Raw genomic sequence first — 23,953 nt, 5'->3', positions numbered from 1 at the left:
TTTCATCTGAAGCGGTATACTACCTAATCTCATTTAACACCGAAGTCTAGTACGGCCATCGTCCCATATTTTCAGTTTGCATAGCTGTTGTAGAATCTTTGCATTATGTGTTAAAGATAACTACCTACCTTTATGCTATATACAGTACTTGTACGAAAAGCGTGGAAATATTAAGCGCAAGGTATGTATCCGGCAGTGACTATTTTTGGTCCGTTGCTAAGAACGAGGAATAACGGAATTTGACCGATTCATACCGGCCCCCACCCCGTTCCATCTTCCGTTCCCGCCCGGAAGTCTCCGGCACAGGATAATACACGCGTGCCTACGTATATAGGCGATAGTAAGATATTTTGCTCATATTCTTGCTTCACGCAACTTAACACTTAGTTTAAAGATTAGAAAGTTACGGGCTTATTTTCTATAGTTATTTGGTGTTTACCTAAATGCGTATTACATAGCATCATTTAAACCTACCCCTTATTTTTAATTCTTATGACTGAAGTAGTCCGACGCATGATGCGACTTGAAAATGGACAATTAATGAAATGAGAATTTTGCCAAGATATTTATAACAGAAAGCGGATTGCTCTTCGTTCAATGGTTGACGCGGGTTTAAGATCCAACACGAGATAATTACATCACGAACAAAAGCCAAGTAAAAGGCCACGTCAACGCCCACGTAAGAAATATGTTTCTAGCTTACTATTATAATCATATAAAACTTGTGAAGCGTCTTGATTCCGTTATATACTATCAAGTTCTACCCACCTGTTCTTCCGTTCTTAATGCCTACCTGCCATGTCCCCCCTACCCTCCTACTCTTTGTGGCAAGCAGAAAGTATATAAGTCATTTCAACACTTAGGACTATCACGTACGACCATAGGATCTGGAAAACTCGGGATCCCGTCCGCTCTCCCCTAGATAAGCCAGATACCGCTGGATTAGTAGTTGGGTCGGTGACGACCAGCGAATCCCCGGTGTTGTACGTTTATTTTTTATCTTTTGTTTCCTTTTGCTTTCCTTCCGTATTTTATTCCTAGCCGGTGTTGTTGTTCATGCTTTCTAGGTCGGTCACGTCGGAATTAAGTTCTAGAATTGTCGGTGGTTGTGTTGAGAGCTGCGAGAGCGGATGTGTATTGTTGGTTTGGTGAGAGACACTAGACATGTAATCTAATGGACTCTAGTAACATATATCTAAGCCCCCTGTTAAGACTCTTATTTAACTAGGTTCGTTAAATGCTCACTTTAATTTTATTCCTATGTTTTATGGATGTATGGCTTAGGTATATTCAACCTGTTAAATCTATCGTGCTATATTTACGAATCGCCTGCTTATGATATTCCCCTATTCTATTTAAGGTATTTAAACGATAACAATGCCTACTAAGATTCACATATCGTTTATAGTAAGGTATGCAATTTTTTAGGTAGAAATTAAAGGAGCTAAGAGAGTCGCGAAATACCTAACATAAAGCTAAAAATAGGGGTAAAAAAAGGGGGTGCCTATCAATTTCTAGTCTCCCACGATATACTGTATCTTGTATATAAGGTTAAGAAGGCCCTCCCTAAGAAGATTATAAAGGATGGAACCATAGTACTTAAAACGGGGTTTCAAATTATCAAGTACATCCTGACCATAAGAAACCTTAGACATCAGCCATAATTCACTATCCCCATCCCTACTGCCATTTAAGCAAGAACGACAGCATCCATGACGGTAGTAACGTAGCTTAGGTAGGCACCCCTTATCTCCCACAAAACACCACCGCTGCTTCTAAAATGCAACTATCACCAACCTTATCGTCGCCGTATCTAGGCAACACCCCCATTGTGATTCCTAGAATAGGTAGTGGCAACATCGTTGATTATTAAGATTAGGGTTAGGATCAAGCTACTAGTTACCTTTTATATGCGTTAGGTACTATAGGCAGTGAGTACCTAACCTAAATAAATCCCTGAGTCACCGTAGCTACAAGATCCACCCCATCAACACTTCCCAACACTTCCCAACACTGCCCACACGCAGAAAACCAGCACCCAACACCTGGCACCAACGGCAGAACACCCCGTCACCGCCCCAGCAGAAAATATATAAACAAGTTCGCCTCCCACCACTCCTCCAATTCCCTTCCCTCCCTTCTCTTCTCTTTTCTTCCCCATGCCTCCCCGGCCCGCAGCCTTTTCTTTTATTTCCTTTGTTTGTCGCCATTTTTGGCTCTGCTGCCTAGTACCCGCACACGCGGGGAATCGACAAGTGTGTTGCGCTGGTCAATTTTTGGAAAACTCCCCTTTTTAGTAAATCTAGTGCATGTCTGTCGTGCACGAATTTTTGGAAACGCAGATCACCCCTTGGGGCGAGTCACAGACACACACAACCTTTTTTTTTTTTCGTTGATTACTCGGCCTGGTGCCGTGGGTCGAGGAAGAGATTTATCTGTCTGTCTGTCTGTCTGTTTGGACTTTGGTATGAGGGAATGTAATGGGACGTGCTACGGCTTGGTGGTGTTTGATTACTACCTTAGGTACCTATGGATGGATGAATAGGTAGATGTTAGGTATGGTAATGGAAGGCCTGTTATCTATGGATTCGTAGATGGAGTACGGTACTTGGCTAGGTATGTTGTGAGAGGAATATGCCACATCGTGTACTTTAACCTAAATTCAGAGGCCGTTGGCAACTAGACTTAAGACAAGGTAGATGTCTCGGAGACCGTGATCGTAGAATGACAGTATTGTTACGCGACGGCTAATATTTTAGAAAATTTCGAGATGGAGCTTCAGAAGTACAGATATCAGGTAGGCTACAAGGTACTAATCTCACGCTGGAAGCCATAAACACGTCTACATACCCCAATGAGCAACTCATCAGCAAGCCATTATCTTGTCCCACGTATGCCATCATTTATACTAGACATGTACCAATTTGGACTTTTCATCTACTACCAAGGTAGCCTGGAAGCCACAATGCCAATTAGATAAATATTCTGATCCCTGTGGTTAAGCTGGGCTACAATCACTTCACAGGTACTAAAGACACAATATGTTCGAGCCTGTCGAATTATGGAATTCAGCTATATATTCTCAGACATCCCAAGGAAATCTCTTATAGCCATGACCCATCCATGCAGGTCTTTATTCAACCTATCCGTTCATATAGACATACGGGTAACCCGGTACTTTTCCCTAGCCGTGCTCTATTTGGTATCTGCCATGCTACATTCGTACAACAAAAGTTTCATTAATAAAAGAAAATATCCAGGAACCGCTTTCGATCAATAACCCCAGCAGTCTATCATGTTTATGCTGATGTGATGAAGTGGGGTGCGTTGATAAATAGACCCATGAGTACGCCACCAAGGGTACCGGCGATGGGAATCGTGGCGATCCACGATAGGAGCAGCAGACCGACACGCTGGAAGTTGACAGCCTTTATGGTACCGTTGCAGAGACCGACGCCGACGGTAGCTCCCGTGATGCACATCGAGGTAGACACGGGAAGAGAGTACTGAGAGAATACAAGCACCGTGATGGCAGCGCCCATCTCCATAGAGCAACCTCGGCTAGGAGAATGATAGGTAATCTTGTTGCCCATGACCTTCATGATGTTATAGCCATACGTGATAAGGCCGATGGAGATCATCGCAGACAGGACAGCGAGTTGCCAAATAGGAACCTGCGCGGTAGACTCAGAAGCCTTACCGGTAGTCCACGCGGAGTAGATGACGGCCCAGGGTCCAACAGAGTTTCCAATATCGTTAGCACCGTGAGCGAACGAGGCAGTACAGGCAGTCAGGACCTGAATGAAAGAATATGTGTGTTCGACCTCGTTGGGGTACTTCTCCGCATGGGCGTAGACGCTCTGCATGCGCTTACCCTCGGGAGTGCCGGAGATACCGGACTGCGCGGCGTGGATATCGTAGTGGAGACCATAGAGCAGGCCGCTGGTGACGACTGCGGGAATACGCTTCATGAGGATCTTCATGTTGTGGAGTTCGTAAATCTCACCGGCACCCATAGGGTTGTCGCGGAGCGTGCGCATAGCCCAGCCCATAGGACCACGGCTGTTAAGGAGCTTCTCGTGTAGCTTGCTCTCACCCTGCGCAACGATTTCCCTGTACGTGGTTTGCTTAGCCTCGATTGTGGCGAGCCTCTTCTCGTTCTCCTCTTTAGAGCTCGAAGTAGCCGGGTGATCGGAGATAGATTCGGAACGGGTGGAAGCGTGTTCCTCTTCCTCGTCTTGGATGACGGCGTAGTTAGGAATGTTGGCAATCTCGGAATTCTCGGGAACCGGGCGCTTGAAGAGGAGGGGACCCTGAACAAACATCCACCATTTGACCGAGTGGTCCCGCCTGATAACCTTTGCGTGTACGAAGGGGACGAAAAATAGAGCTGAGAGGAGGGCGACACCACCGCCACAACCCATAGTGACGGCAGCTACGTACCAACCGGGCTTCTTGTTTAAGTTGAGACTGGGAGAGCCCTTGTACACGATAGACAGAGTACAGACGGTACCGGCAACGAGAAAGAAGAAAGGCGAGGAGTACACAGCCCAGGGAATCGGGTTCTTGCGAATGTGAACGACAAGCTTGATGAGCATGAAGAACGCGGCACCGAAGCCTCCGGCGATGACGGGAGCCATTCCAAGACCGGCAAAGATGGCACCGAGACCCTTACCGTTGTTCCAGCCCCACTGGACATGCGAGGCGCCGACGGTTGCGACACCAACGCCAGCAACGGCGGAGATGAGAGAGTAGGTGGAGGACACGTGAGCCGAGTGTCGCGTGCACCACATAACCCAAGTCGAAGCGGCAGCCAAGGCACAAGTGAAAGCGAGCATCTGAACACCGGCGTTTCCACCGAAAGCTGTGTAGGGGATGATACCGTTCTTGATGGTATCGGCCGTGCGGGCACCGACTGTGATAGCTCCGAGCATTTCGAATACGGTACCGAATATCATGGCTTGCCTGTACGAGATGGATCTCGACGAGACACTGGTAGCCCAGGAGTTTGCAACATCATCTAAAGAAGAAACTGTCAATAACTGAAGAATTTACTAGGATACACGCGTAGAGACAAATCTGATTGGTCGGATAAGAGATTACTTACTGGCACCATTGTTGAAGGCATCGAGCATGGCAAACAGAGTGCCGATGGCGAAGATGTAGGTGTACTGGTCGAGAGCCATTTTGACACGCGCGGACAGAGGCCGTCAATGTCGGTATCGATGGTCGATGGTCGATGGTCGATGTCTCGTCGATAACAGGGCGCTGTTTATCAAGAAAAAGGTAGAAGGAGAGACAAAGGGCGATAGGCAGAATATATAGGTCCTACCCGAGCCTATCTCCGCGACGTATCAAGGTCGCCCAAAGCTACCTCATATGGCCTTACCGAGGGGCATCGAATCCTGACCAACACAGGGTTGACCTTGTAGTGTTCGCATTTCACAAAAGCATGATTTGTGATTTGACCAGGAAAGCCACTTTCATGAGGGCGGCCAGTCGGCCGTTTTCCCATCCACGTCTAGGCCTGCCCGGCTGGGCAAGGCTTGTATCTCTTGCCAGTGTCGAGGCAGAATTGGCTTACTTGGCGCATCTTGGCGACACAAGATAGGATTCCAATATCCGCGATAATGTACAAAACTATAGGGTTTGATAGACGGACGACTCTGGTTCGCGGCGAGTTCGCGGCTGAGGCTCTTGGCGGAGCACAAGACTCCAACGGACCCCAGGGCTCGCGTGGGCCAATAGAAGGTCTCAAAGGACCCCACGTGTGAAGATCTGCCGTTGTGAACGGCTCCCATGGAGTACGGGGGGACCCCGTCTGCCCAGACGCCCGGAAAGCTAGTGGCAAGGGGTCCTCGAGCTAATGACGAGTCGGGCCAACCGCTGGTATCAATATCAAACTACAGCAATTGCCTTCCTGCAACGGAATAATTCTAGAACAGAAATAAAAAGTTCAGCGCTCGTCACACGTCCAATGATATGCTTTCTGAGAAAGTACGCAGCACACTCCTGCGCGACGGAAGCACGTGTGACAGAAAATGCCTTGACGGAAGTTTACATATGCTCTCCTAGGACCTCGGTATATATTTTAAGGTTGATCATATTGATATTCTACAACTGATTCATCAGTGAAACTATATTCTTCCCACGTTTTCGTGCTCTCATCGACGTATTGAACTCACCGCGCGCAATAGAATTTAGAAAATCCATCCCCTCTCAGTTGTTTAGTCCGAGAACTAGACGGATACTAGCGTTGAGCTATTATATAGATAGAGAGGTCGCATTCAGCACCGTAACAAGCTTTTGCTTGGCACTTGGTATCTCATACGATATGCTTAGCTGGTGGTGTCGTAGCTTGTCAGGGCATTGGAGAATCGACGACGCACACTACATTCTGACTTGAAAGGGACTTCGGTCACGAGGGTGTGGGTGTGATTATTGCGCGATCAAGCCACAGGACTTCATCCGAACCACTAGAAATATCTCTCCGTCAATATTCGGGGGTGTATCCCGAATCCAGGTGGACTGCTCGGTCTGCTCGCTTAGGTAAAATCATAGTAAGGTAACGTTATACTATTAGTTAATTGTCTATGCTAGTTATTAATAATTTTTAATAACAGTTTCGACTTAAGAGATATGTAGTTGTGTGGCGGTTTACTATACTAGTGTAAGATAAGATAAGATCGTGAGAAATTCAACAACCCTAGTGAAAATAAGCAGTGCAGTTGTAAACATGTCGCACGGCCACGTGCTCTCCCAAAGTTCAAGTTGCCAAGAGCCGTGGTTGTTTAGCTCTATCATTTTAGTAAGGTGCGACCGAGCCGCTTGCAAGGTCCCGCATTGGCTTTTTTTAGTCCCGATCTTGGCAGCTGCTTCGGAAACAGGGAAATTTCATTACGCACAACCTTTAGATAAAATTAACATAAACCTTCACGACTCGGGTATTTCCTATTTCAACTCCTATCGGCACTAAAATAGTAGCGCCTGTTTATAACACCATACTTTAACGTCGTATATGTTCCTGGGAAGTTTTGATCTGGATAAGAACGTGCATCTTTCGAATTTCAGGGACGGTCAACTCCACCTAGAATGAAACTACCTGTAGTAGTTCTAGTCTATAAGGATGTGAAAAACACGTAGGAACACAATTCTATTGAACCATAAGGAACTACAATACCCTACCGAGACTACATAACTAGAAGCTCTTTGTCCTAGACGCCTTGGAAGTCTAATGATCTAACAGTATAGTTAATAGACATTTCATTAGCTTTCAACTATTCAGAGATCTGTCAGCTTAAACATAATGAGCTCGCTAACCTAGACACCTAGGAATTATGCCTGTGTCACCACTCTTCTAAACCGAAAACCCGAGTGGCGGTTTACCGACCAACACAGGTCAATATAGGTAGTATACCTAACTATGGTTGACCATCATTGCGTTAGGGTGGCTGCAGATGTACATATAATTTTCAGTGTTAATATATGTCATATCTCTGGTCCCCATTATAGGCTAGTACGTGGGATAGGTAGTCGCGAAAGCTTTTCTGTGTTGTGCTTTCTATTAAATCTATTCTCTAGAAACTAATTCACAGTTTCGAAAGGCAAACCTGTCTTCGTGATGGTATAGCACGACTGCAATGATATAATTAGCGACGGTAATAAGTTTAAAGACACTAATAAAGCAAATCAACTTTTATTACCTTTTTATCCACTATCGAAAGGCTTAAATAGGATGAAGTCAGGGTAGATATAAAAAGTCGAAACACAAAGGAAAAATACCAATCATGGCAATTTTTGCTTCAATTACTTTTATTGATTAAAGACTGATATTGTCAGAAGTGACCCTTGATATATCACCTACAGAGTAACAGGTACAAGCCAGTAAAGAAATAGAGTAAACAATACCAAAGAAGTCTGTTAACGCCTACTCCTAATATTTAAAACTAGGCACACCGAAGTGCCCTATATATACTATCTAATAGCTAGTCAATGATAAGCTTCCGTTTAGAACACCAACCATATCATCTAGCTAGTCCTAATCTTTGCTTCCTAACAAATATAATAAAGATAGGTATAATCAATATGGGATGTGCGAAATGCTTATTTTACGACTTAATGGTTATCTTAATAAGTTAAAAATTGCCCCAGCTTTGAAGGGATTAGAAAGAAGCAACGCTGGGGAAATAAGGAAGTATAAAGGAACACGAATTATGAAATTAGAAAATTTAGGAATGATTTAAAGGTTCAAACGTAAACTCAGCATAATTCTTTTTATTAATCTCGAGGCTTTCAATGCTGGCTCTGATTCCTAAGAAGGGGCAAACAGCAGATCATTTATAATCCATAGAAGAAGAATTATCGTTATGGGAAACTGTTATGTTTGAAGGAAAATAGCGCTGATGTGTGGCTGAACTGTCGCCATACGGCATATATATACTTAAGTAAGGAGGGAGGTAACCAGGTCTGCTATTGGCTAAGAAAGCGTAGCACTCTAAGTGGGCGCTTGCTTGCCGCCCAACATAAACCAATTATTCCATGCCAACAGGCAGGTGAGGCTCTGTAGAACAGACCTTGAAAATAAGATGAAAAATGACATATCAGCGAAGTTTTATTAAGTTTCGTGTCCCCCTCGTAAATAATGTTGCAGTAACTTTGCTGCAGTAACTTTCTCAACTCAATAGTTTGGTATTATGGAGTCTTTTCAAATCGGATTTTATACTGTCATTATATTAGCAGCATCTAAAGTCATCCTAATTGCACTTGAGATTTTTAATTCACGCAAGCTAAATGCCAGGTTCTTGCGTGCGTCCGGATATATATCCGCGCTCCTGGCCCTTCTCCTCGGAAGTGTGTCGTTTGTGGGGTTACGAGCAAAGGGGCCAGACCAACCTGGCCAGTGTAAAAGCGCTGATGCGGATATAGTGGGAGACGGTGTTCGCGCAGCTTCCTGGGCGCAAGTCGGATTGCTATTTTTCATTACTCTTACGGGAGTATTTCATATCTATAAGACGTCCGTGAAAGAGATTGGCCAAGGCCTGATTGCCACGCACGTGTCTTTAGCCATTGCTCTTCTCGTCCCACTAAGCCGTCGAGAGCTCTCCCCTATCGATGCAATACTAGGGTCTTTGATCCTCGATGCGCAAGGAAATTCTCTTTCTTTCCAGTTAGTCACGAAGGAAACATTAGCAGCTCGAGGGCAAGTGGTCGTTGCTTTGATAGCTCAGTTGCTTGGCTTGATTGTAGAAGGTATCCTCGTGGGTAACTTCACTGCAAACTTGCGTCTCACTAGCGATTGCGATTGCTTCTCCGCATTTTGGTGGTCGTGGTTGAGCAACTGTTCGTCGGTATCCCCGAACGATGCCAGGCCGTTCTGGATTTATTTCGGATATCGATTCATCAACACTATTTACGGAGGCTACTTTGCCATCACGCGGACTACAACTTTTGACGAAGCTGAGAAGTGGGATAGGGAAAACTCATGCTACCCATGCGATTCCTGCATTGAATCCAGCGTAGAAACACGGCATGCGGACTGTAAATGCTATTTCTGCAAAGAATGTTGCTATTGCAAAGTATGCAACAGGAAGCGGCGCTGTAGTGACCAGAAACAGAATGACTCTAGCAGCGATGAACCACTACAAGATATTAGCGACGGTATACCACTACAGGATATTAGTAATGGTATACCAATACGAAGCGTTAGCAATGATGGCTCTAATGACGATAACGCCAACGATGACGATCTTAACAATGACGAGGCGCTACAGAACAGTAGCAATAGTATATCATCACGAAGGACGGACGACGATGGACAACTACAAAATGGCAATAACGATGTACCGTCACAACCTGGTAACAATGGCATACTACCGCAAAATAGTAGCCGGGATATAGAACAATCTCTCCCTCCATGTAAAATCTGCGAGGACTGCCAAAGATGTCACGAGTGCGGACACATGGACTTCAATGCCTACCAAACAGTACTTCTGGCCGGCGAACGGTTTTCTGAATACGGTGTAACCGTCAGCGTAAGCTTCCTAGAAACCAGCGTCCTCGCCTTGCTGAGTATGATATCGGTCGAAGTCACGATGAACATCAATGCGGTACAGAAGACATCCCCTTTATATTCTGTTGGACAAGTCACAGCTTTGGTTATAGCGGGTGGAACAGCCCTTCGAGTACTTTATGTTTTCTTCTTAATGTTCATTGTTTAAAGGATGGGGGGTACGGGATTCAACATAGCATTGTATGGTGATACATGGGTAACTTAAAAGATACCTTAGACTTAGAATACTAGACCAAAAATTGAATATCAAACGGGCATGGTTCGCTGTAAATATTAAGCCCTACCTAACATAACGTAGCCGATTTAGAAGAAAGAAAAACGGGATATGCCTTGGCAAAACGACGGTCCGTTAAAGTATATAGTGTATCGCCACCTTACTAGCCATGAGACAATGAGTCAATTTACCCTATTTAGATACGAAGAGTGGGAATTATGCAATACCTCGGACCAGAGCGATGCTACCTATGCCTACCTATATACCAAACCCACATCTTCAATCTCTCTAGGTTACTCATTCTTCCCCCCCGTCACAGCCTCCACCCCCTTAACAACCAACCACCTAGCCATCATAGTATGAAACCACCTCCCCACCCACCCCTCCAGCAGCGTCGCCTTCCCCCCATCCCTCCCCCTCCACATAACCGTCTCATTCACAAACCGAACCTCCCCCTCTCCCTCATCCTTCCCCTTCCCCTTCCCCTTCCCCTCCCTCTCCCTCTCCCTCTCCCTCTCGCTCCTCCTCCCCCTCCCCGCACGATCAACATCAACATCAAACCCAACAACCAGCGCGCCCCCCACAACCGGCCCCGTCCACCCCTCCGGCGGCGCCAAATCCAGCACCACCCTCCCCTTGCTCCGACTGCGGCTGCGCACAACATACACGCCGCACACGCGGTCCCCCGGCCGAAAGCGGCACGCGGCCAGGTACTCCGCGTCGAAAGTCCGCCTATACGCCTCCGGATCCGGCAGCGACGAGGCCATGCGCGCCAGCAGCAAAGCCTGCGGCGTCCAGGAGAAAGCCGTCATAGTAGCGCTGAGATACGAATCCAGCAGCCCGCTCAGATTGCCCTTCTTGGAGATGAATTCGGGGCGGAGAGACGAGACCGGGACCGGGGCCGAAGTCACGCGCTCCCGCGCCACGACGTACTGCTCCGGATGGTGGCGGACGTCAGACGGGAGCGCTTCTTTGTCGCTGGTGCCTTCGGCCGAAGCTGCCGAGGACAAGGAATCCGGTGGGGAGATGAGCGCCGAAGCAGCGGTGTGCCGGACAAGCGAGCGCTGGAGGTAGACGATGTAAGCGGCGGGGATGGCGACGGGGGCGAGCGCGATGAGGACTCGGATTGGAGTACTGTTTGTCCCGCTGAGGCCCCCGAAGGGAGAGCTGGGGAAACTGGATAATCCCATTCTCGCCATTGTGAGTCACCTGGTTATGTTATGATATGTATGTATAACGTATATATGTAACTATGATTGATATAAACAACTGATGTAGACCAAGTATGGGTATATATAGTCGAGAGAATCGGTTATCAAAATGTCTTATGAAGGTCTGTATATGATAGTGATATTGTTAGGCTAAGAGGTAGAAATGAGAAAAAAACCAAGACCTAGTACAAACAAAATGCGGCTGCAATGCGGCTCTGGGGCTGAATCGATCGATATCTTCATGCATCCAGGAACCCCCGCGCCGAATTTGCTGGCCAAGAATTAACACTTACGATAGCAGAATCCATGTCAAGAAATAACAGGGACTACCTGTGCGTAATATGCTGGTACTAATACCCATCAGGCCTAGCCGAAATCATTAGTCACAGGTACAGGTACCGCAAGGGTCGGCTTGAAAACCCATTCCGGCTCTTGAGAATTTCATTGTTCAAATATCCTAATTTATAAACATGGGGAATAATACTGGGAATAGTTTACTATATGTATCGGGTAGAACGCTCCTCAACGCCATAATGCAATGCGTCCGTTGGAAATCCAAACGCGATCCGAATAACCCAAAAGGTATTTTAGCGCCGTATGCAAAAAGGCCACTATGCCTCGGGACGATCCAACGTGTCTAATGGCACGTATCCTTCGTCTTTCCTCGACCTTCTACCCAACACCGCTCCCGCAAGGTCCTGTACTCTAGTGACAATACCATCTAAGCCCCAACCGCGGCCGCGCTTCTTAAGCCCACCCTTGTCCGCAAGCAAAGCTTCCTCCATCCATTGCGGCCGCTTCCAGAATTTCAGGAGTAGCGAGCTAACTACAACGCTGACACTACTGCAAGCCATGGCGGCACCCGCAGCCATGGGGTGAAGATGCCATCCTATGGGAAGAAACAGACCCATGGCGAAAGGTAGGCCGATGATGTTGTACATACAAGCCCAGGTAAGGTTGAGTTTGATACGTAAGAAGATAGTACGGGCAAGGTGGAGCGCGGCGGGGATATCCATAAGGTCGTTTGGTCGCATGAGGACAACGTCCGCAGCTTCCATGGCTACATCTGTACCGCTAGACATGGCGATGCCAACATCGGCGGTAGCCAACGCGGGGGAATCGTTGATACCGTCACCAACCATGGCGACACATTCACCCCTGTCTTGAATTTCTCGGATGATGTTTTGTTTCTGGTCCGGAGATACGCCAGCATATACGTTGTCGTGCGAGATGCCAACGGACGATGCAACAGCCAACGCAGTAGATAGTTGGTCACCGGTAACGATGGCGGTCTTGATTCCCATGCTATGTAAAACCGAAATGGCCGCCGCAGCCCCTTCTTTGATGGTGTCCGCCAGGCAGAGATGACCCGCGTATTTACCATCGATAGCGATAAAGACGTTTGTCGTCCCGGCAGAAGAAGCCTTTGACTTATTTGCCTTCGAATTAATTTCTTCCGAGGCTTCAACTGCGTCTTCTGGTACCTCGATCTTGTTTTCTCGCAAGAAACGAACACTTCCGACAAGCACTTGGTAACGGGTACGCTCGGCACTGGCGGGTTCGACACGCGCACTGATACCTCGCCCGACGATGGCGTTGAACTCGCCAACGCTGCCATCAATAGCTGCCTCAGGATCCAAGCCGAGATCGTTCCGTGCCGCTGCTAGGATGGCCTTGCCAACCGGATGCTCGCTTCCCATTTCGGCTAGACCCACAATCGTCCACCAAAGACGTCGTCGCCACTCCTTATCCCGCCAGCCGGATGGCATCTTGATGCTTGCAACACTCATCTTGCCATACGTGAGGGTTCCCGTCTTGTCGAGGACGACTTGAGTAATCTTAGTCGTAGCCTCTAAAGCAGCACCGCCCTTGACCAAAATACCATTCTCTGCGCCCACGCCTGTACCCACCATAACCGCGGTAGGAGTAGCTAGACCGAGCGCGCATGGGCAGGCAAATACAATCACAGATATGCAAAGTTTGACGCAGACCATCAGCTTGCCACCGCTTTCGGCTTGTAAGAAAATCTTCGGTGGGTTAGTCAGAACGTGGCTGAGAACCATCCACGTGCTGAATGTCAGAAAACCAAGAATTAGGATGGTGGGCACGAAGTAGCCGGCGAGCGTGTCAGCTAATCGCTGAATGGGGGCCCTGGTGGTCTGCGCATCTTGCACGAGCTTGACAATTTGGCTCAGCTGCGTATCCCGGCCTGCTCTGGTCACCCGGAAATCGACTCGACCATGTCCGTTGACAGTGCCACCTATCACGTTGCTGCCCTTTCGCTTCTGGACTGGGATAGCCTCTCCGGTAACCATACTCTCGTCTACGTACGTTTCACCTCGTACGATAGTTCCATCGGCAGGAATCTTATCTCCCGGGCGGATGATCACGATATCGCCAACTGAAATGAGTTCGGTAGGAATGACTTTTGCCTCTTCTGCGTTACCATCGTGGGCTGGGGTCTCCGGCTTTTTCGATTTGGCCATGTCCCAACCTTCTGCCGCCTTCTCGGCAGCAATTGGATCGGCGTATATGGTGGCCATGGATGGAGCTAAGGACATGAGCCGTGAGAGGGCCTTTGAAGTCTGGCCCTTTGCGCGGTTCTCTAGGAATCGACCGAGTGTGATAAACGTGATAAGCATAGTACTGGTATCGAAAATAGTGCTCGGTCGGTTGTGCGGCGGGAACAGGAGGGATACAACCATGGTGAAAACGCTGAAGAAAAAGGCAGCAGATGTACCTAGAACAACAAGTACATCCATAGTTGGGGACTTGTGCTTGATGGATTTAAAAGCCGAAACGTAAAAACGCCTGCCTATGCCGAATTGAATGGGTATCGTTAAAACCAAGCAGATAACGTCGCCGAGGAAGAGACCGGGAAGTAGTGCTAGGCCACCGAAATCCAATATGGGAATCATCATAGGGAAAACCATGCCAATAAAGAATACCGGGACGGCAAAGGATAATGAGACCTGGAATGCTCTTCTCCACTCTTGAATCTCTCTCGTCTTGGCTAGAGACTCTAACTGCGCATTGTTATCATCATTGTCGGCGACTAAAGCATTAAATCCTAGCTTTTCTACTTCTTCTACAAGCGCGCGCAATCCCGTCAGGCTTGGTTGATGGGATACGGTTAGTCTAGACGTGGACGTGCTCAGCTTAACTGAGCTAACACCGGGGAGAGCGAGCAGCGTATCCTCGATGGTTTTAGCAGCCGCGGCGTCCGGATCACCGTAGATCTTGAACTGAGCCGTCGAAGAACCCCCTGAGTGATCCGACATATCAGCTAACGTTGATAGGACATTGGCGCCGAATCCCCTATCTTCAATGATTTCTGCTATCTTTTCCGGTGCCAATTTTAGGATATCGTGTGTAATAACGGCGCGCTCCGCCAATAAACTGATGTTGAACCGTAGTATACCCTCAACACCAGCAAATCCTTTCTCAATGGCAGAGGTGCAAGCACCACATGTCATACCCTCAATCGCAACCGTGGTCGTAGCAAGAGTCGATGCTTCCGAATTGGCCAATCCCGATTTCTTAACCGGTTTTGATTCTTCGCTTGAGACTAGAGTCGCGCCGAATCCTCGATCTTCGATGATCTCTATAATTTGATCAGGAGGTAGGAGAGAAGCGTCGTGTTCTATAACGGCTCTTTCTGAGAGCAGTGAAATGCTGAAGTGCATTACTCCTGTCACATCCGCGAATCCACCTTCGATAGCCGACGTACACGCCCCACAAGTCATACCCTCGACAGCAATCGTCGTGACGGTCGTTGATGGTTCATCTTTGCTATCCTCGGCCTCGAATCTCGGAGTTTGCAATGGAGTCGGTAAATCGGTTGACAGGACCTCCGCTTCGAACCCGCGATCTTCGATTATTTCTTGTACGGTTTCCGCAGGGACTCGTTGTGGATCGTGCATTACTACCGCGCGCTCCATCACCAGACTCACCGACACGCTGCCAACCCCGTCAACACCTTTGAAGCCCGCTTCAACGGCCGAAGTACAAGCGCCACAGCTAGACGAATGTTAGCTAATGGAACAATTAGACAAAGAGATTTGGGGTTCGTACGTCATTCCACCAACTCTCAAAGTGGTAGTTGCCCATCGAGGTACTGGACTCAGCAAGGAAGATCCAGTTGATCCCCTCGCTGGGACTCTGATATGTTCTGGAGCCATATTGGATGAGCGCGATTGGACTATGATTCGAAAGGGGCTGACAAAGGCGCAGACTGTGTCGCTGGTCCGTCTATTGTACGCTTCGCAAGTTTCCTATACAATGGCCGGCATGATATTATGGCTGTTCGACGATCCTCGTTGGATAAAGAACCAGTGAGAAAACAGGGTTAATCGGCAAGGCCTCGGCGCCAGGCGGAGGGGAGCAATATATATTAAATTCGGAATATGTAGGTGTGTATTGCAGGTCACAACTGGCAAATGGCGAAAGAAGAAGAAACGAAGCCTCCGGGTCGAACGATGCGATCCTTTTTTGGGGTTAAGAGCGTTTGTAAGCTACCGGGGGGCTAGGGAAACGCAACTTAAGTCGGGACTGCGTACGTAACGGTACCTAGATACAGTGGGAAAATATGAAGCGCCCTAGGACCAATCGGGTGTTTCATTGCATAGGAAATTGGTGGAGCTAACCGTATCGGGAGATTATTGGTGTTTAACCGAGCGCATATCCAGTACAGTGCGGTGTGATGACCTGGACGGTGATTCAATACAATTACGAAGTGTGCCACATCGAACCCGTTAACCTTCCCAACTCGGCAACTCCAGCGATCCTCGATGGGATCTTGGCTACAATATTTTAGATCTGAACACGTACTCGAATGATTATTGAATGCTTACGGGTGTCTATATTATATACTGAAAAAGACATACGTAGGCAGATTATAAATCAATGCGTTAAAGTAAAGGGGAAAGGGAATTGACAGTATAGAAGACTGAAGTAAATACCTTTTAAGACAAGTGCCGGTCCCCGGTATGTTCGGACCGGGCGGAATAGAACCTCTTTTAGATGTACGACCACTAAATTAGGTATGTACTTCTGAATATTATCCGGCGGTCGTAGTTTTTAATTAGGAGACCACCATTAGGTCTGCGCAAGAACGGAGGATTTGATACTCCTATTTCCAACGGATTCTTGAATTAATTATAGCCTACTCACGTGCTGACCCATCTCACGCAATATACTAAATATTTAGTATTTGTCATTTTTTCTAGGCATAAATCTGTTAACGTAAAGACTTAGTTTCCGTTGGTTCTATGGAAGGTCCGACAAACATTGAGTCCCCTTTCGAAGGTACCTAACTCCAGGTCCGTTGCAAACGAAATATGTACTTGAGTACTTGCCCAGTGCGGAGTGATAAGATAAGACAGGCAGCTAAGGCAAATGCCCCGCTACAACAGGGACCTTAGCGCTTGGAAGCTCAAACAGTCATGATACAAGACCATGATACAAGGCGACTCATTAACAACATCAAGACTGCCCTAAACATCAAACAATAGGAAATCCTGTCTTACGATCCCGCCGTTTTTTATCAGACCAGTACCTTTGTCCTTAGTTGGGTTCATAAGATCTAGCCGTTTCGGTGTACTCCCACTCCCACCATATCCAGTAATTGTAGTAATCATTGAAACGAACAAAAGCAAGGATCTCCACAGTCTACTCTCCAGGTTGTGAATCTATCGTCGTTTCATCCTATAGGGCAAGGCTAGCCGATCCGAAAGCTTAGCTATCTAGCCGTGGTTCCCTACCCTTTAGCCTTGTGAGAGACTGACGTCGTTGCTATCGCCAGCGTAACGGCGAGGTTACCTTCATCATGGAGCAGACGAAGGCTTTGAATGCTCTAGAGGTAAGGATTTCATATCTATTCCCCATCCTTACATATTCCTTGATGTAACCTATCCATGTATGCAGTAGCTAACTAGAGCGATAGCCTTACCTAGCTCTCACAAAGTCCGCAGCCGCACCCCGAGCAGCAGCTGACCTAGTCACCCAAGCCACATCCAACCCGAACACCTACGTCTTCGCGGAGCTACTCCAAGCGCCTCAGATCCAGTCCCTCAGCCAGTCCCCCGAGTACGCATCATATCTCTCACTCCTCGAGATATTCTCCTATGGCACGTTTTCGGGCTACACACAGCTCGCCGGAAAACTGCCCCAACTCAACGATGCCCAAACCCTTAAACTACGACAACTCTCCCTCCTAACCCTTGCCCGCGACCCTCACAACCTAAGCTACGCAGCCCTACAACAAAGCCTCGGGCTTCCCGACTCCCGCGCCGTCGAGGACCTAGTAATCTCCGCGATCTACGCGGGTCTGATCGAAGCACAGCTCGACCCGCGACACCAGACCGTGCACGTCTCCAGCGTCTCGCCGCTACGGGATCTAGCGCCCAACTCGCTCCCGTCTATGCTCACGGCCCTAGTCACGTGGTCCGATAGATGCACGTCCACGCTCTCGGACCTGGACGCCCAAGTCGCGCAGATCAAGTACGAGGCCAAGAAGCGATATGACGAGAAGACGGCTTGGGAGACGCGCGAGGCGAAGCTCATCGAGGAGCAGCGCAAAGTGGACTTGGTGTCTCCCCCGCAAGGAGGCGCACACAGTCGCGGACAAGGCCGGTATCTGGATACCGCGGTGGCGCGACTACGTGGCGGCCAGCGTAACGGCAAGCGTGGAAGTGGCAGCCTGGACGGGGCGCATGATTCGGATGAGGCCATGGATCTAGATGAGGAGGAGCCCGATGAAGGAGAAATCATCGGCGCAGGAGCGGGTGCGTCAAGTGCTGGGAAGAAGCAGCGGGCGAGTCGTCGGAGACTTTAGGAGGTTTACGGGAGGGTTAACGATTGACTCTCATTGAGCATTAGTTATGAGTTGATGAGTAGTAGTTTACGCATTTTCATGAACGCTAGATTCTAGCTATGGCTAGGGGAATAACCTCAATAGGCTAGGTAGACTTGCAGAAGAGAAGTCTTACGATGACACGGGCAAAGGAAAACTAGAAAGAACATCATACAGATTTTGACAGTGGTAGTAACAGACGAACTACTCATGCCTAAATAAGGCGCACCAAAATAAATCAAGCTTACGAACTACGTTTGTAACACAGAATGAATCTGGGTATATGGAAATCATGTGTAGAATCAATTGCAACCTGCCTAACCATGAGGTTTGACAGTCTTGACTGCTTAGCTACTTTGAGTATTGTACACAACGCTCAGCAAATCGATTAGCGAGGCAAAATACCCTTGACAAAAGCGTGGAGACTTGTCCGTAGCCTCTGATTAAATAAGTCCATCACTGGATAAAAGACGAAGAGAAAATATTCCTCCAGCAGCACGCTCAAACGAGCAGTGCCGCCGAACCAAATAAAGGGACTCAAGATATGACGAATCCATACGCCACGTGCCGCGCCCTCCCCCCTTTTTCCTCCCTCACACATTTATGATGGGCACGTCTCTTCGGGAAATGGCAAGAACAAAAAAGAAACCTGGAACGAAAGCTTGCTTGCTTGTGCTTGGTGGTATCACACTCCCCTCCCACTCTAACCGTGGCAGAGTATTATTCAAGACTTAGAAGTACCTAAGTCTTCGTAAACCCGAGGCTCGAAACTCCTGGAAACAAAATGGGGTCATGACGTCGTAAAATGCAGTGCACCAATGGCAAAAAGAGAAACCGAATGCTTTTGCTGAAACAGGTGATGGTATTATTCGGGTTTATAACCTGTGACCGGGCACGAAGATGAACAGCACGCATAGTGCTGCATCAACTAGTGCCGTCACGGCTAGAACCACGAGTGAACGCTGGATCAGCAGCTTGCGAACATACGGCTCTCTAATGCGGGTGAACTGCAACGGCGTCAACTCGCTAAAGCCTGCAAGTGCCATGATAGGATCCAGAGAGTACTGATAGGATGCCAGGAAGTAGACGCCAATGGTGAATGGCAGGATTTCCTATATAGGTTAGATAAATGTCCAAGTTAGGTTTTCAAAATAGTACGGAATACATACCCAGCATCGCTCCAGACGGGAACGGTCGAGGAAGATTAAGTTGAATCCTGTCCAGAAAGCTCCGAACAGAGCGATAAGACCAATAATCAATCTCGCAATGAGAGTAGGAGGAACTAGATTGCCAAAGGCACGAGCACGTAGGAAGCCCGGGAACGCATCTCGCTCCATCGCCTGGAACACATAATCCTTGGCGACGTCGAAAATCTCGGGATCGTCACGGTTCTCTTCCTCGATAGCTTGGGTAATCTCTGCCGCAATGGAACCGTCCAAGGTAATCTCGCGCTCGGCACCAGGGAGCAGGAACGTGTAGAGGATCTTTTCCGCAGACGCTCGAATATCCCGTCGGGCCACGCTGTGCTCAGGCGAATTCGAGTCGGTGATCTGATGCGGCGTGCTGGAGCTGAGCTGGGTGCTAGCTCGGGCTCTTCGCTCCTGGCTGCTAGCCGGGGAGTCGTGGATGCCACCAGGTATGGGTTGCTCACGCAGATAGGTGGAAATATGCGCATCCCGCTCTCTTCCCTGTTCGTCACCAAATCTCGCAGGTCCTGAAAAATCGCCCATTGCTTCCAAAACTCTAGAAGATCGCTTAGACTCCTCCGTCTCTAGGTCAGGTGTGCCCACAAGAACGGACCGCCTAAGCTCCCGAACGTAGTGACGGCAGAGCGACATATGCTGCGCTACGTCTAGCCTGTTCTTTTATCAGCAAAATAAACTTTAGTATCCCTAAAATGCACCGTACCAGAAATCTAAGTAATCAACAGAACGTTGCTGATCTCGCATGTAGATATAGAAAGAGAACAGATCGACGGGCGGATGTGTGCGACGACATAGCACCTCGAAGAGCGTAGGCAGCCGATTCCGTACCGTAGCGTCGGGAGATAGTGACGGCTGATGCGCCTCCTCCAGAGTACCACTGTACGCCATCTTGAAGAATTCTTGCTCGGCAATTGCAAGAATTCGGGATAATTGACGGGAAGGTCAACGCCAAAATGCGTTTGTAGAACGGTTATGAGCCGAGCTCTCCCTTGAAGGGGAGGCTGCAATCGTGTCTATTGTCGTCGCGTAAAGTACGATAGGAATAATGAGAATAGCAGGACTGATTGAGGCAATTGTCGGCGTGCAAACTCAGTTACTTGATCCGAATGAATTATGTCGCTTCGGGTTGTTGTATACAATCGAAACGAGTGAAATTGCGCTCGGCGCAGGGTGATGACGACTGTATAGAATTTGTCGAAAGGAGAGAGAGCGACGTGGACCGAACGTGGATGTTGGCGTTGGCGTTGGGCGAGAAACCGAAAACTGGAAACTGGGATCTGGAAACTGGGCAATCCACAGGAAAGGCAGTGTAGGATGATTGTCGGCCGTGGTTGCTGGTTGATTTGGCGCCTGGGCCACCGTGATTGCTTGAAAATGGGAAGTAGCTCGTAGCTGTCAAATTAAAGGGCCAGGGGTTGAGAGAACTCGTGGCACAGTAGGTAGTAATCAGCCACACTGACTCTTACACAGAAGACATTAGATAGGTTCACAAAGGATCATGGAAATTTGTGTGAAGGAATAAAACTTGAAGGAATGAATGTATGTATTTGGCAATTGAAATCTGTATGTATGTCAGCGTAGCAGGCTTGCAGCTTCTAGCTACCTACGATTTGTTGCTATCACGACGGGAACTGTCACCCCTTAGGCATTACTGGTTTTGGTTTAGATTCTTGAGATTAATGCAGGCGGATTACGTAGGTGTGTGAAGTACATGTACCTTAGGTACGTAACGTAACCCATAAATTCTCTCACAGGCAGTGGACCTCTGTTTAGGTCAACACAGATCTCACAAGCCACACCCCACCAGCCTTCAAATGCTGTACTAGCCACAGTCAAATCCCACAACCCTAAGTTTGATTGGTTCGGCTAGCGAATTGATCCTCCTGCCCTCAGTTTCCCACATCGAGGTCTTGAATTTTCAATTTCGCAAAGCTAAACAACATCACGACCGAACTTTTCCGACCAACACCCAGACATCAATCCAGTAAGAATTCCGCGCGCCAACCATTCCCTTCGACCACGTAAATAATTCTAATCACGGTTCCTTATTCAGAAATGTCGTCGAAAGGAAAGAAGCCCGCCACCAAGTCGGCCATCGAGCAGGTCGTGTCCCGCGAGTACACCATCCACCTCCACAAGAGAGTACGTCCACCGCGCGTCAGAACCGAGCGCTGTTCGATGCAGAATTTTTATCGAAGGACTAAATGCTGATGGATTGAGTAGCTGCATGGTGTGACTTTCAAGAAGCGGGCTCCTCGGGCCATCAAGGAGATCAAGGAGTTTGCGCAGAAGGCTATGGTACGGCAAACCACACACATCACCCACCCACCTCCATTCTCCCAATCCAATGCACCACACGCTTCGGCATAATTACGAGAGATCATCAACCCAGCTAACCATCTTTTTAGCAAACCTCCGACGTCCGCCTCGACCCTCAACTGAACAAGAAGGTCTGGGAGCAAGGTGTCAAGGGTGTTCCGTACAGAATCCGTGTCCGAATTAGCCGAAGACGAAACGACGAAGAGGATGCCAAGGAGAAGCTCTACAGCTACGTTCAAGCCGTCAACGTTAAGAACCCCAAGGGTCTGGTGACGGCCGTGGTCGAGGAGTAAGGGAAGGCAAAGGAAAAACATCGTTTCGTTGAGATACCGGCTGGGTTCAAGAAGGGCATGGTTTCGGAGTTACCTTCTGGCTTCATGACATTAAGATAAGATTCACTAGTTGATGAATCAAGAACCGTGAACAATATTTACTTATTTTGTGACCCTCCCGCTCGATACTTGGAGATGCTATGATAGCATTTGCGAATGGTTTTCTCACGTTATACGAGCACATCATGATGCATCAATCCATTATCAATTGTTAGCAATCGTTAGCAATTTGTGCAATACTGCCGCATGTCATGTTGTAAGGAAGTGCTATCTCCAGCCTGGAACTACCTGTAAATGCAATGCATACGAGAAGCTGAGACAGCTGAGCCTCGTTGCACGAACCGTGCAAGAGCTGACTCCGTTCTCCATGTTGGTTGACCCTCAACCACCCAGATATATGAAAACTTGAGGAACGAAGGGTATAATAAAGACCATCTAATCGTCGTCTACATCACGATGACGACCCAGCACTTTCCTCTTGAATTCCTCCGCATCCTTGTCCCATAATTCCGCAGCCTCGCCATTTAATGGGGAAGAGCTACAATTAAGTTAATTTAGTCAAGACCCATGGGTTCAATGGAAGATAGCTTACTTGTTCGGCTCTCCGAGCAGACTTTGCAGACTTAGCAGGACGGTCTGAACGTTGTACGCAGCGGTCCACTTGTCCTTTAGAATATCGAGGCAAATGCGGCCGGAGAAGTCTACATTCGGGTGGTAGATAGGCGTCTTGAACAACACCGTCGGTGGGGCATAGGGATAATTGGTCGGGAAAGAGAAGGATAGCTTGAAGGTAAGACCAGCATACGGAGTATCGTCAGGACCCTCGATCGTCGCGGACCAGGACATCAGGTTTCCATCCGCCGACGGGAAGGCCGAAACACCAGGGGCAGGCGAGGTCATCAACTGCATAAGCTCTGTCTGCAATCTACGGCTTATTAGTACAAGGTATGACCAACGAGTGCAAATTAGAGGCCATCACTACGGCATACCTTTTCGTCACACTCTGTGCATCTGGGCCCTTCCGTGTGCTACTGAACTTGGCCGCTTCGACACTGCCAGGTGCAGAATTTTGGCTATCTTCGGCTGCGTAGTCCATTTTGGCTAACGATTAAACGATTAATCTTGCCCGTTGATAGCAATGTCAAGCGAATTTCCAGGTAGATATTAGAGAATGCGACGGATTGGATAAAGGCCGAGTCAAGCTACTCGATTCGGCAGTACCCCCTAGTCAATGGATTGCGGTAAGAGAGGAAATAGACGAAGCGAGTCGAACTGGAATGCAGTGGCTGTTAGCGATGAAAGGTATGGGAGTGCACCGCATCCAATTGATAAAAGTTCCAGTAAGAGACAGAAAGAAACTCGAGGTTGAGGAATGCTATTTACGAACCTCTTTGATACTATGTGTCTTAGGAAATGTAACAATAGGAAAATGACGAGATGCAGAATTTAGAATAGAAAAATAAGTGAGGCAGGATCTACGAAGTAATTGTGAATTTGTAAACAACGTTGGCCGCTTGTCCCCGCCAGCCAAAAATCCTATGGCAACCGCGACCGGTCGATGGACCCCTGTCGAAGTAGCGCCGTAGCGCCGTATGGCCTTATCTTACGGGGGGGCAGTGGCTCTCCTTTTTGCTTTGCTTGTTACCTTAAACCCGAAAAGTCACCACTAAGGCAGCAGCAGCAGCTCTGGCCATGACAACAGGGATTTTAATGGCCTCTGCGGGGTGCATTGTCCACTAAAAGCCATTTG

General features: G+C 48.1%; 8 protein-coding genes across 8 annotated transcripts; 3 read left to right on the top strand and 5 right to left on the bottom strand.

The window, feature by feature from the left end:
- Positions 1 to 3,289: 3,289 nt before the first annotated feature.
- F4817DRAFT_218926 (putative sodium/phosphate symporter) lies at positions 3,290 to 5,334 on the bottom strand. The gene is made up of 2 exons (XM_049298792.1): positions 5,108 to 5,334; positions 3,290 to 5,020 (listed from the first exon to the last, which is right to left on the bottom strand). Exons 1-2 carry the CDS (start codon positions 5,184 to 5,186, stop codon positions 3,300 to 3,302), a joined length of 1,800 nt encoding a protein of 599 aa, XP_049156226.1. The 5' UTR covers positions 5,187 to 5,334; the 3' UTR covers positions 3,290 to 3,299.
- Positions 5,335 to 8,558: 3,224 nt separating this feature from the next.
- F4817DRAFT_346693 (uncharacterized protein) lies at positions 8,559 to 10,412 on the top strand. Its single transcript, XM_049304447.1, has one exon. The coding sequence runs from the start codon at positions 8,694 to 8,696 to the stop codon at positions 10,215 to 10,217; it is 1,524 nt and encodes a 507-aa protein (XP_049156225.1). The 5' UTR covers positions 8,559 to 8,693; the 3' UTR covers positions 10,218 to 10,412.
- Positions 10,413 to 10,576: 164 nt separating this feature from the next.
- F4817DRAFT_318807 (uncharacterized protein) lies at positions 10,577 to 11,482 on the bottom strand (the record flags this gene model as incomplete). The annotated part of the gene is made up of 1 exon (XM_049300967.1): positions 10,577 to 11,482. One exon carries the CDS (start codon positions 11,480 to 11,482, stop codon positions 10,577 to 10,579), a length of 906 nt encoding a protein of 301 aa, XP_049156224.1.
- Positions 11,483 to 11,829: 347 nt separating this feature from the next.
- F4817DRAFT_346691 (putative copper-transporting P-type ATPase) lies at positions 11,830 to 16,093 on the bottom strand. Its single transcript, XM_049304446.1, has 2 exons — positions 15,569 to 16,093; positions 11,830 to 15,514 (listed from the first exon to the last, which is right to left on the bottom strand). Exons 1-2 carry the CDS (start codon positions 15,673 to 15,675, stop codon positions 12,106 to 12,108), a joined length of 3,516 nt encoding a protein of 1,171 aa, XP_049156223.1. The 5' UTR covers positions 15,676 to 16,093; the 3' UTR covers positions 11,830 to 12,105.
- Positions 16,094 to 17,321: 1,228 nt separating this feature from the next.
- Positions 17,322 to 18,329, top strand: F4817DRAFT_318805 (uncharacterized protein; the record flags this gene model as incomplete). The annotated part of the gene is made up of 2 exons (XM_049300966.1): positions 17,322 to 17,354; positions 17,439 to 18,329. 2 exons carry the CDS (start codon positions 17,322 to 17,324, stop codon positions 18,327 to 18,329), a joined length of 924 nt encoding a protein of 307 aa, XP_049156222.1.
- Positions 18,330 to 19,085: 756 nt separating this feature from the next.
- F4817DRAFT_218874 (regulator of G protein signaling superfamily) lies at positions 19,086 to 20,549 on the bottom strand. Its single transcript, XM_049298791.1, has 3 exons — positions 20,256 to 20,549; positions 19,517 to 20,204; positions 19,086 to 19,459 (listed from the first exon to the last, which is right to left on the bottom strand). The coding sequence occupies exons 1-3, from the start codon at positions 20,438 to 20,440 to the stop codon at positions 19,223 to 19,225; spliced, it is 1,110 nt and encodes a 369-aa protein (XP_049156221.1). The 5' UTR covers positions 20,441 to 20,549; the 3' UTR covers positions 19,086 to 19,222.
- A 963-nt stretch (positions 20,550 to 21,512) lies between these two features.
- Positions 21,513 to 22,755, top strand: F4817DRAFT_218764 (ribosomal protein L31e). The gene is made up of 3 exons (XM_049298790.1): positions 21,513 to 21,694; positions 21,776 to 21,850; positions 21,961 to 22,755. The coding sequence occupies exons 1-3, from the start codon at positions 21,608 to 21,610 to the stop codon at positions 22,162 to 22,164; spliced, it is 366 nt and encodes a 121-aa protein (XP_049156220.1). The 5' UTR covers positions 21,513 to 21,607; the 3' UTR covers positions 22,165 to 22,755.
- F4817DRAFT_318802 (ubiquitin-conjugating enzyme) lies at positions 22,639 to 23,299 on the bottom strand (the record flags this gene model as incomplete). The annotated part of the gene is made up of 3 exons (XM_049300965.1): positions 22,639 to 22,741; positions 22,796 to 23,128; positions 23,193 to 23,299. 3 exons carry the CDS (start codon positions 23,297 to 23,299, stop codon positions 22,639 to 22,641), a joined length of 543 nt encoding a protein of 180 aa, XP_049156219.1.
- Positions 23,300 to 23,953: the final 654 nt, after the last annotated feature.

This window comes from Daldinia loculata, assembly GCF_022478755.1.
Source record: "Daldinia loculata strain CBS 113971 unplaced genomic scaffold F4817scaffold_50, whole genome shotgun sequence".
Classification (NCBI taxonomy): domain Eukaryota; kingdom Fungi; phylum Ascomycota; class Sordariomycetes; order Xylariales; family Hypoxylaceae; genus Daldinia; species Daldinia loculata.
The sequence above is the reverse complement of the archived record's forward strand: the minus strand, read 5'-3'. Positions and strand labels throughout refer to the sequence as shown.